The 12125-nt window shown below is 38.2% G+C and overlaps 1 protein-coding gene across 2 annotated transcripts in view; it reads right to left on the bottom strand.

Moving 5' to 3' along the window:
• Positions 1 to 12125, bottom strand: part of CTNNA3 (catenin alpha 3) — a 548079-nt gene that overhangs the window by 204609 nt on the left and 331345 nt on the right. For both annotated transcript variants that reach the window (XM_072870046.1, XM_072870047.1), the window contains exon 9: positions 1529 to 1621. In XM_072870046.1, coding sequence (XP_072726147.1) covers positions 1529 to 1621 — 93 coding nt within the window. The remainder of the gene's footprint in view (positions 1 to 1528; positions 1622 to 12125) is intronic.

The following is a 12125-nucleotide window of genomic DNA, read 5'->3' as shown; positions in this document are numbered from 1 at the left end:
ATTCTAAAGATTTAAGAACATTGGGGAGTTCTGCATGCAAATTTCCCCATTCCAAGCTCTAATTGATATGCCCTGCAGGGATCTTAAGAGATAATTATTTTCCCTGTGGAGGATTTTTAAATGATATGGCATAATCTGATTTACTGAAAAATGCAGGAGCCTTATTCTGCTATTTCTTACTAAGGCAAAATGCCAATTGCTTTCACAGGGAATGGTCCTTATCTAAGAAAGCAGCAAATCCTGCACAACGAACACACCATTAATAGTAATATAATCTTATCACTTGCATACCACATTCTCTGTTTAGACAGACCTATAATCAACTAATTCACCCCTAGTTTACACCTCAAAGTTAAAAAAAAAAGAGGAAAAAAAACCAAACAAGAAAATTCCATTTTACTATAGGAAATTAAAGCCCTAGCAACTTAAAGGGCTTTGGAGAAAATCAATATTTTAGTCAAAATTAGATTTGGGGAGTTTCTGGTATCAGGTGCAATACTGAAAGTGTAGGTTTTCAACTAAAAAGCTACATCTGGATGCATAATAATGTATTACAAAGATGCACTTGTACCCCTGGAGAAACAATGAAGCTGGAAGAACCTATTCATGAATTCTTCTTACAAGCCAGCAATCTTCTTACAAAACCAGTAACATATTAAATCAAATAGAGTGAGATGTGAAACACAGAGCTGTAAAAGTTATGAAAATAGACATTGAAACTGAATGATTCAAGAGAAAACACTAATCTGTGGTATTTTCAGAATATCACATTTCCCTGATAGAAGTTTCTTTTTCTCAAAGTCTTGCATTTACTCAGCAGGCATAAAGTGGACTTCTCAAGCTTGTAATTGAACATATTATTAATATTTGGCCTTCCCCTTCTATTTCAACTACATTTAGCATTCAAACACACAAAAGGGTAAGAATATTTGTGCCACTGCATAAACTATAGTGTTCTTCAAAGAACTAAGGATCTTGAAATTATGCAGCCTCAAGGCTGAAACACTCAGATTCACAGAAATCAGTAAAATCTTTGCTCGAAACAGATGTAACTGCAGAAGTTTTTATATCTCTATAATTCTGAACGTGACAAATACAGAGTAAATACACTTTTTATAAGATATTAAGTACAAAAAATTTAGCTGTAGCTGTGCTGTTTTTCATTCATTTGCTTAAGACAAAAGCTCAAGCTACCGATTTGCCTATCATGTTACTCTGTTGATTCAATCAGGTTTCATTTCAGAAGCAGAGCAGCATGTTTCTTCAATTGCAATTTTTACAGCTTTTTAAAACTTCACATCAATACAGACTATGAACAATTCCTATGTTAACCACTAAGAAAAAATAAACAAATTAACTGAGTATTTGCCTTGATTTATCATTTGGTCTCCATTTACTACACTAAGCTGTGTGAATGGAATGTGAATTCAGATTGAAGGAGCATGACTAAACATCTATGGTGTGTGACAAAAATACAGTGTATGGTCAGTGCATATAACATAATGGGAATTAACTGAAAAAGTCATACCTGTGGGCACAAGGTCTCTATGTGATTAGCTGCCATTTGGACAATTTTCATTCCATCTTCATTTGTTGACAGTGAACAAGCAAGATTAGCAACCTTAAACAAACAAACAAACAAAGTTTTGTAAGCAAGTATTCATCCCCTGACTCTCAAACTTGCCAAAAACCATCTCTCCTAGAAAGCCTTCATGGTTTGGGGAAATTAATTTGTCAAAGAACATATATGAACAAGGAAACATAGGAAAAGAAAAAAGACGCTATGGAAAGGAGTGACAGTAACAAGAAATCTCATGACCTCTCCACAGTTTAGGTTCAGCACATAATAGCTGCACAGTGGTGTTTAGACAACATCAGGAAATTTCAGAGTAAGACCCTAAGGCTTCAGCTGGACTGCTTGTGATCATGCCTATTAATTTTTCAGAGCCCTTCAAACCATGTCCAGCTTTTAAATTTTTTTTTAAACTTACTTTTTAAGACCTTAAAGATCAAATAACATTTTCCTTGATTTGTTGTAATGAAATGCAAAACTATTTATGCCCTGAGCTATCCACAGATCATTATTTGAATTAGTGGTATGATTCTCTACTGAAATAGTTGTATCAGTGCAACTTACACTGAAAATGTATAAGGAAACTTGAAATCTGTGAAAGAACAAGTCTATCTTCTGTTTTATTTTACTATACACCATAGAGATACAGCTTCCTTCAAAGGAAAAAAGCTCTTCCATGATGTTCCACAGTTCAACAAGTCTGGTCTGATTGAAACCAGCTCCAACAGAACTTAAAAAAAAAAAGCCATCAGAAATTTTTCAACTGTTTTTTTTTTCTTTACCATGTGAAAAAGCATATTTGTTCAACTTGTACCACTCAATGCAACGTGTCTATTCATAATCATTCTCTCCAAACATTTCCAAGATACTACGAAAGCAGTGACAGAGCTCTTCCTTGAAAACATGCAGAACAGCGAACAAACCATCCATTATGAGTTTCAGCAACATCAATTAATACCATAATTAAGGTGCAGTGGGAAGAAGACGACTTTGAACTGAGCAGCTAAGTGCAGCGCTGACAATAGATAAAACACTCCATTAGCCTGATGGATTTTTAGATTATGAAGGCACCAAAGACTGGTTATTTGATGCCCATCACCGGTACACAAAACATATGACAATGCACATTTCTTTTATATTCCTGAAGTTATTAAACAAGCTTCTCACAGGCACTTTAACTTGTTAACTTGTGTTTTTATTTTTACTGTTGACTGAGGGTTTGCCTTTCTTTATTGGGGAAGGGGGTTCCTCTCTTTAGAATCTGGTGAGCCACCACCTTTTCAGGCTAGAAATTATGGAAGAATAAGACCTGTGTATACTAGATGCAATCAGTTTAAAAAAATTAACTAATCATATTCCTCTCACTGACTTACACATTACATGGAGCATACACGTATACCTAGGAGAGAGCACAACTGGAAAAGTTTTATCTGAAAATGTGTGCATGAACTTTTTCAGTTTCAACTCTTTACCCAATAATTGAAAGGAAAAGGAAGAAGTATTTAGAGGCTGTTTGAGATACATTATACATGAACAAGTTCGCACTGTTGTCAAAAATTCTTTGAGATGGAAGGCTTTTTACCTTGACTATGCTCACACAAGTGCACTCACACTGTGTATCCTGATGTTCTCTCCCCAAATGGAAGATACATGCTTTAAGAAGTCCTCAGCTTCCTTCAACCTCCTATTTCCAAATGCTTTCCACTGGAGATTACAAGGCAAAAAGGAAAATACATATAGGCAAAACACCTTGGGAGATCCACTAATTACTTCCAGTGGATCTCCAGAAAGGTGTGACAAGAAAGATTCTTCAGAAAAGTGTGATAATTTGCAACAGCTGATGCCCTAAAGCGATATATGGAGGTAAAGAAGATAATGTAATATCCTTCCTGTAGACAAAAGAAAAGCATTCCCAATCCGTTCGGAGCTTCAGGACAAGTAGAAGTTCACATGCAATTCAAGACTGCCTCTTCACTGTGAGAGGACCAAGAGGTCTTACCATGTTGATTCTGCTGAAAAGAAAGAGGACAGCATGATCATGTTGATAAGAGTCCTTGGAAGAGACATTGCAACCGTGACTCAAGGATGGATGATAGTGGTTTAAGAATGAACCGTGGTTCAGAGTTAACTCCAAGGTGAGAACACATATGCAAAGCCAAATGCAAAAGTGAGATTTCTAAGTAGCAAAAGAGTAAAGAAATCACTGTATGCCTCACCACCTGTTTCATTCTCAGTTGAGAATAGCTTTACTATTCAATTGTCCACACTGCGAACTAAGGATTAAAAGCACCCCCAAGGATTTTTTTCAGTCAAATTCACAGCATTAAATCCCCAAAATGAGTATTTTATTGGGAATAGTCAGTCTGCCAACTAGCTAAATTCCTCTTACATAAGTTGTACTAAATGAAGCAACATGTTCCTCAGATGTGATCCCCCTCGCTCCACCGGTAAGAGCTCAGTTTCTTCTCATTACTTTATCCAGACTCCTAACTCACTTATACTGTCAATCATTAAGGATGACTAAGTTGTTAATTCCAAGAAAACTTGTGTTTCCTTTTCTTGGTGAAGACTTACTATTCTTCACAGTAAATACTTCCTGTCAAGAAATTCTTTCCACTGAGGAAAGGCCTTCCAAAGCTCTGCCCAACCTGAAGTTAACAAGGTAAACTGAGGACCTTGTTTTGACAAAAGTTTCACAAAAGGCAAAGCCTCAAAGACCTTCTGATCCATCAAGGTTTATCTTTGTAGCCGCCAAAGAGATGGGCACCAAATACAAACAAAAGAATTGGAGGGTAGGGGGATGGAGACTGGGTGAGGGATGGGACACTACAACACAAAAAGGAAGCCTACAGAGGGTGAAAGCAAGGACAGGTAGCCTGGGAGGAATACAGAGAAATTGTCCAAGCAGCCAGGGATCAGGTTAGGAAAGCTAAAGCCCTGATAGAATTAAATCTGGCCAGGGACATCAAGGGCAACAAGAAAAGCTTCTATAGGTACGTCAGTGATAAAGGCAAGACTAGGGAAAACGTGGGCCCTCTCCGCAAGGAAACGGGAGACCTGGTTACCCGGAATATGGAGAAGGCTGAGGTACTCGATGACCTTTTTGCCTTAGTCTTCACCAACAAGTGCTCAAGCCACACCACCCAAGTCACAGAAGGCAAAGCAGGGACTGAGAGAATGAAGAACCGCCCACTGTAGGAGAAGATCAGGTTCGAGACCATCTAAGGAACCTGAAGGTACACAAGTTCATGGGACCTGATGAGATGCATCTGTGGGTCCTGAGGGACCTGGCGGATGAAGTTGCTAAGCCACTATCCATCATATTTAAGAAGTCGTGGCAGTCCGGTGAAGTTCCCACTGACTGGAAAAGGGGAAACATAACCCCCATTTTTTAAAAGGGAAAAAAGGAAGACCCGAGGAACTACAGGCCAGTCAGTCTCACCTCTGTGCCTGGCAAGATCATGGAGCAGATCCTCCTGGAAACTTAGCTAAGGCACATGGAAAATAAGGAGGTGACTGGTGACAGCCAACATGGCTTCAATAAAGCCAAATTGTGCCTGACAAATTTGGTGGCCTTCTACAATGGGGTTACAGCATTGGTGGATAAGGGCAACTGATGTCATCTACCTGGACTTGTGCAAAGCATTTGACACTGTTCTGCACGACATCCTTGTCTCTAAATTGGAGAGACATGGATTTGATGGATGGACCACTCGATGGATAAGGAATTGGCTGGATGGTTACACTCAAAGAGTTGCGGTCAATGGCTCTATGTCCAAGAGGAGACCAGTGACGAGTGGCATTCCTCAGGGGTTGGTATTGGGACCAGCACTGTTTAACATCTTTTTCAATGACATGGACAGTGGGGTTGAGTGCACCCTCAGCAAGTTTGCCAATGACACCAAGCTGCGTGGTGCAGTCGACACGCTGGAGGGAAGGGATGCCATCCAGAGGGACCCTGACAGGCTTGAGAGGTGGGCCCGTGCAAACCTCATGAAGTTCAACAAGGCCAAGTGCAAGGCACTGCACATGGGTCGGGGGAATCCCAAGCACAAATACAGGCTGCATGGGAATGGACTGAGAGCAGCCCTGAGGAGAAGAACTTGGGGGTGTTGGTTGATGAGAAGCTCAACATGACCCAACAATGTATGCTTGCAGCCCAGAAAGCCAATTGTATCCTGGGTTGCATCAAAAGAAGTGTGGCCAGCACGTTGAGGGAAGTGATTCTGCCCCCCTACTCCGCTCTCGTGAGACCCCACCTGTAATGGCTTTAAACTGAAAGAGGGTAGATTGAGATTACATATAAGGAAGAAATTCTTCACTATGAGGGTGGTGAGGCACTGGAACAGGTTGCCGAGAGAAGTTGTGGATGCCTCATCCCTGGAAGTGTTCAAAGCCAGGTTGGATGGGGCTTTGAGCAACCTGGTCTAGTGGAAGGTGTCCCTGACCATGGCAGCGGGGTTGGAACTAGGTGATCTTTAAGGTCCCTTCCAACCCAAACCATTCTATGATTCTGTGACACAAATGGACACAAATACAATAAAGCAATCCATTGAGGTAGAGATTAATCCTGAGTAATCACAGTTCAGAAGATATTTCATTTGTAGGAGTTGAGAGCAACTGAATACTGAACTGGGGAATAACATTTGAATTTCAGCATTAGAGCAGTCAACATGGCTTTTGATATAAATTAGATACGCTACATAAATTGATTTTAACTGTTAGTCTGCTCTCTTCCAACCATAAATGAAAAAAGGTACTTACATATTCTTTGCTTCGAATTTTGTGGTATACTGAACTATCTTCTACAAGTTTATTACGTGTTCTTAGCTTCTACCACTAGCTTTATTCGTGAAGCCTTAAAAAGTCTTTTGAGGAAAATGACTGTTCATACAAAGAAATGTCATGGAAAAACTAGGGAGGTCAACAATAAATAATGACTCTATATTTTTTTAAGGAAAAGGCTACATTGATGTATGTATGTCTTCTAGTCGTTGCTGCATTTTTGTATGCATTTATGATTACTATGTGCATTTTTATGAGCTTAATAAAACTTACATAGACTAACATATTCATTTAGAATGAAAAAACATATTCCTGTGGACTGAAAACTTACCTCCAGCGGGCAATAAAGTAATATCACAATGTTGCTTGTTTTCCAACCCATTTTCTACCGTAAAACTTAATTTCTTTCCAGATCAAGTCAAATAGTAATACTGAGCTATTTATAAGCTACTGCCAGAGTTTATATGTTATTTTTCCATTGTTTATAAAATGCTTTAGGATACTTCAGGTCAAAAGTTACACTATTACTTTAATTTTTATTAGTTTTTACTTTTGTGGGAATAGTTAGAAACTATACTCAGAAATACATGTATTATGTTGTTTTCCCTGTCTCTTTTAGCCTTTCACCTTCCGCTCTTCCAGAAAGATTCTTGAATCTGCTAATTTAACTACTGTGGGGCACTACTATCTGAAAGCCTCTTCACTCATCTTTTGGTTCCTTTTGCATATCTCTCTCTCTTCCATTTTCTGCAGAACTGAATTACATAGTACTCCATTAATGCCATAATCACTACTGATTCAACAAAATTAGCTCTACCTTGCACACCAGAGGCTTATCGCTGCCCCTGTTCAACTGTAACCAACTACCTTGTTAACATGAAGAAACTCCTCAGAGTATTATGTAACTTTAAATGTTTCCTGTAATGTTATTTGTCAAGCATGCTAAAGATTCTATTTCCGTAATTAATTAATAAAGGGTATTTGAATATCAATGGACTAGACTGTTCTCTTTTTTTTTTTTAACCAACATAAATCTAGAACAACCCACTGCAACCAGTTTATTTCAAGTTCCATGTGCTCAGACAAGTCTTATCTCATACAAGTTCATTTAGGAGATTATTTTGCTAAACTAGGCCTCAACCAAAATAAAAATGGAAAATAAACTGAACAAACACAATACTCTGAGGCAAAGATCATACATGTGTAAGGGAAAATTCTGCACAGTAACACTTCAGAAATAATTTCCTTTTCAATAAAGATGTCAGGGCTGATGCAGAGCCCCACTTAAGCTTTCTCTCACTGCTTTGGGTCATGGTAAAGACAGCTGAAGAACTAAGTTAAGGATTTCCTCTCTAGACCTCAGTGTGCAGAGCCCCGGTTACAACCAAAGAAAAGAGATTGTATTTGGATTACTTTCGTGCTCTGGCAACCCAAGGTAGCTGAAGAGTCCACTAAGTAGAAACTGTCTATAGGTGTGACTTGTGTCTCACTGACAGTTTTTCAAAAAATGTACCATCCACACCAGCAGCAGACTTAATCTACTGCAATAACCACAAAGTGGCCTTTGATATCTGAAGAAAGGTCCTTCCATGGGCCCAAACATAACAGCAGGTGAAAGATCCAAATGTAAACTACTTTATGAAACCTCTCCCTTAGCACTATTTGCTGAAATGTTAGCAACAGAGGGCTTTCCAGCAGTACCACACAAGTACAGAAATAGAAAGAAACCTACCTGAAAAGGAGAACAGAACAAGCAAAGAACTGACTAAAACCCAACTGTTTTACTGCCTTGTGCCTACCTCTTTCTTCATGCACATAGAAGAAAATACCAGTATAAAGACAAAAATTTCTTTTAGCAGTAGACAGAGGTGTTGTATGTTATATTAAACCAGAAGAAAGCATGGTTTTCAAAAGGAGAAAGTGACTATCCAATTCTATAATCATGTAACCAATAACCAACCTTCTGATTTTCCTTACCTCAGCCTGACAACAAACATGGCAAATAAGATAGCAGTTAACCATGAAGCAAGAGAAAGAGGCCATCAGTCATGCACAGAATTAGCCAATTCCTTAAAATATCTAAGAGGAGGAGTGATCAAAACTCACTGCCAGAATATATAATCCTTGAGGGAACTGGGCACCACATTCACTGAAGTGCTTTTGAACAGATTAGTGAGCTGGGCTCGACTGTCTGACATTAGCAGGATTTGATAAACATCTATCACCAGTGAAAGCCAGTAAGGACCAACCAGTTCTCAAAACAAATACAACATCTCAAATTCCAAATATCCCATATATTTTCCAGTTTTTAAATAAAATACCATCTTTTGAGAGGCGATATTTTACCTGTTTCCCTCCCATCAACTAATCTTTTTGTATCTTCCTAGGTGTTTCAGTGTAAAATTTCCAAATATCTCTCTCCTTCTGCACAAACATTTCTTTTTTCCTTTCCTCCTTGCATGAAACCCTCTATCTCCTGCACCTAAATAGTAAAGAGGCAAATACAACACATATAATAAACTGGCATTAGACTACTCAAGATTTCAGGCCCTTTTCCTCTATAAAACAAAGGTAAGATCCAAACATACATATGAACAGATCCTCATTTATTTTCTTATTACTCATTATTATAATACTCTATGAAACAATATCCATTACCCTCGTTTTAAGGATTTTTCTCTTAGACTAAATAACATATGGCTTTGTCATACAAATACCCAAACGTACTCGGGTGACCTTTGTTTCCCCCAGCCGCAAAATCTTAGACTCCTCCTGTTGTGAGAATCAAAATCTTCACCTCTTTGCCTCTGACTGGTTAACTGAGATGGAAATCGATCCCAGGAGATGCAGTGTATTTCCTCCGAGATGTATGCACCCTCTGTTATTTAAATCAGCACGAGATAAAAAGACTCAGTATGCTAAAAAAATGAAACCGCACAGCTCTCAGTTAGCACTTAATAAATATTAGTGGAGCAGGATAGGAAACAGGCTTCTTTCCAGCAGTGTAATCACTTAGTTACAATGCCAGAAATTCTTGCATTTCAATGTAAATGTTTTCAGTTCCTTGAAGAAGTAGGACACCTGACAAATAAAACATTTTATGATTGTAGTTCATGTAACGGTTCTTAAAAGAGCTCAAAATAAAGCAGTCCCCTACAAAACTTAGGTATTTATCCTTTTACAAAAACAGCTATGCTTTAAGCACATTTTTCTGGTGCAACACCTGGATTGGTTATACATGCTACAGATTTACATTTTTATAAATAAAAAGTCAATCATACTAAGCATAAATTAATTAATTTGACAATACATGAAAAACAGAATTCACGTCTGGAAAGTTACAAAGAACAACCACTCAGAAACGTAATAAATACTGTATCATAAATACTTACCAAAAAAATTATGACATAAGAGGGGTTGGAAAAACCCACCAACAAATCCACAGATAATCAAAGAAAATGAGAGATCAGTGCAACAAAATATAACTTCAGAATTTAGTCCATCTCAGGATCAGCCCTTCACAGAACTTTTGCCTCCACAGAAAGTATGGCTATTCATTTTATAGCTAACATTAATATCGACCACCTGCTTCAGCAATATAGAAAGTATATAGCAGTACAGGTTTCGGGAATATGTATTTTTTGCACTAAGAAGCAGTTAATGTACATTCTAGTTCATTCCCAACTATCATTATTATTAACTACTGGTACAGAATTATAGATGTGTGTGGTGCTTGAACACTTACCATCAAATCTAGAATGAGAATAATAGGAGAGTCAACAATAACACACTGAGGGTTAGCTACAGCTGAATGAAGTTTGACATGCAGAATGTTAATGCACATTACCTAGAAGCATAAATGAACCCTTCAACAAAAGAACACTTTATTCTGCATAGTTGAAAGGAAACAATAAGAGAGATTCAAGCATACACTTACTTAATAATACAAATTCAATTTACAGTATTACCAGAAATAAAGTAGCTCACATCAGCTACACAAACTTTGATATTAATTTTCACACATCCACCATTAAAATAGTACCTACTTTATTTTCTGCAGGACCCAGTACTGTGTTACAAATTGCACGTGACAAATTCAAAAACAGTGAAACTGTTTATCCTTTAAAAATTACTACAGAATTCAGCACACCCAATTTCTTTTAAAAAGTAATCTCTTCTTGAGACAACAAAATTTCATGATGATGGGTTGTCCTTTTGTTCACAGGGCTAAGAGCAAGAAGACTACCTTAGATCCTTAATCCTGAAATCAGTGCAGCAACTTTGTATTTCCCTGCAAACTACTGAACAGAAGTTCAATGATACTAGCAATAACCAAAGGAGTACTAAAACATACCAATGCATAGGACAAGATTTAATTCACTTTACTTGTGAAAATCCCAAATATTATGGCTGACTTTGGTTAAGGTTTGCACCAAAAGGTGTCACTGACTTTCCAGAAATACACCGTTTTCCTCCCTAGATATTTAATTGAACCAAATCAGTACTGCAAAATAAATGCACAAAACCATTCAACCATGTATACCAGTATGCATCGTTAGTAAACTGGGACAACACAGTGTCAATGAAGGCAGTATTTGCTAACTTATTATTCATGGTACAAATTGGTTAGTACTATAGTGAAAATCCGAATTAAAACACAGAGGAAATGAATATATAACAAAAATGGGAAACGGTATAAAGCTGCATATCTGTTCGTACTGCATGACAAACAAGGATTACCCTGACACTTTAGGCATTCTTATTGTCAATCCTGAAAAGAATTCTCCTCAAAAGGGAAAAAAATGCTTTATCATAGAAGTAATTTTCCTGATATCCATGCAAAAGTGTAGTTGGGAGGTCGTCCCGCCTTCCGGGGGTGAGGGGGGGGAAGGGGGGAGTGGGAGCGAAGTGTCATCCAACTTTTTCAGGATTCAGCTTGTGGCAATATCAGAATTCTAGCACTTTGAAAGCCTTCCCAGAGCAAGTACAAGGCCCATCTCCCAACTTAGAAGAGGATGACATGTACTGAAGAAAGCAGGTCAGAGCCTAAGGCACCTTATGTGATGCACAACCACCAGCTCCTCCTACCTCACACAAACTGTATTCATTTCACAGAGTTACACAGGATACAATATACCTTAATGTTTTCAGTGTTATTATAAAGACCTTTAGTCTATTGTTGTCCTGCTTCCACTGAACAGGACTTGAAAAAATAATATCCAGAGGAGAACTACTACTTTAGCACTCCATCACCAAACAGCGTTAAGCATAAGGATAATGCATAATAATTAAGTACAAATACTAACCAAAATACTAAACAGTACTGTATATCCCTCACTTCCACTGGTGAGCAGCTGCTCAGACAAGTACTCCCAAAAGCTTATTATTGCTTAAGTGCAGTCCTTCATCTCAAAAAAAGCCAAACATCCTGACTCAAAGAACTGAAACTGAAAATTTGGCAACCTAGGAAAAAAGGTACTTCTTAATATATTGTTTTCTATTGTTGCCTCATGGACTGATATTTTAGATTTTATGCTGCACAAAATTAGGCCTTAAAATGACAAGGCCATTAAGCTTACTGCTTGCAAAAGGAAAACACCACCTCTTAACACTGACGACTTGATAAGGAAGAAAAAACACAGATATTACTAGTTTTTAGCGGCCTGAATTGCCCTGCATGCTCTGGGCCGCACTCTGCCTGCCCACGCAGTTTTCCGCTCAGCACCTCACAGCGCAGCACTCAGAAAAGCCTCGGCCAGGAACGGCG

Source organism: Ciconia boyciana, chromosome 8 (assembly GCF_034638445.1).
Source record: "Ciconia boyciana chromosome 8, ASM3463844v1, whole genome shotgun sequence".
NCBI classification, from domain to species: Eukaryota; Metazoa; Chordata; class Aves; order Ciconiiformes; family Ciconiidae; genus Ciconia; species Ciconia boyciana.
This window is presented reverse-complemented; position numbering and strand designations above follow the sequence as displayed.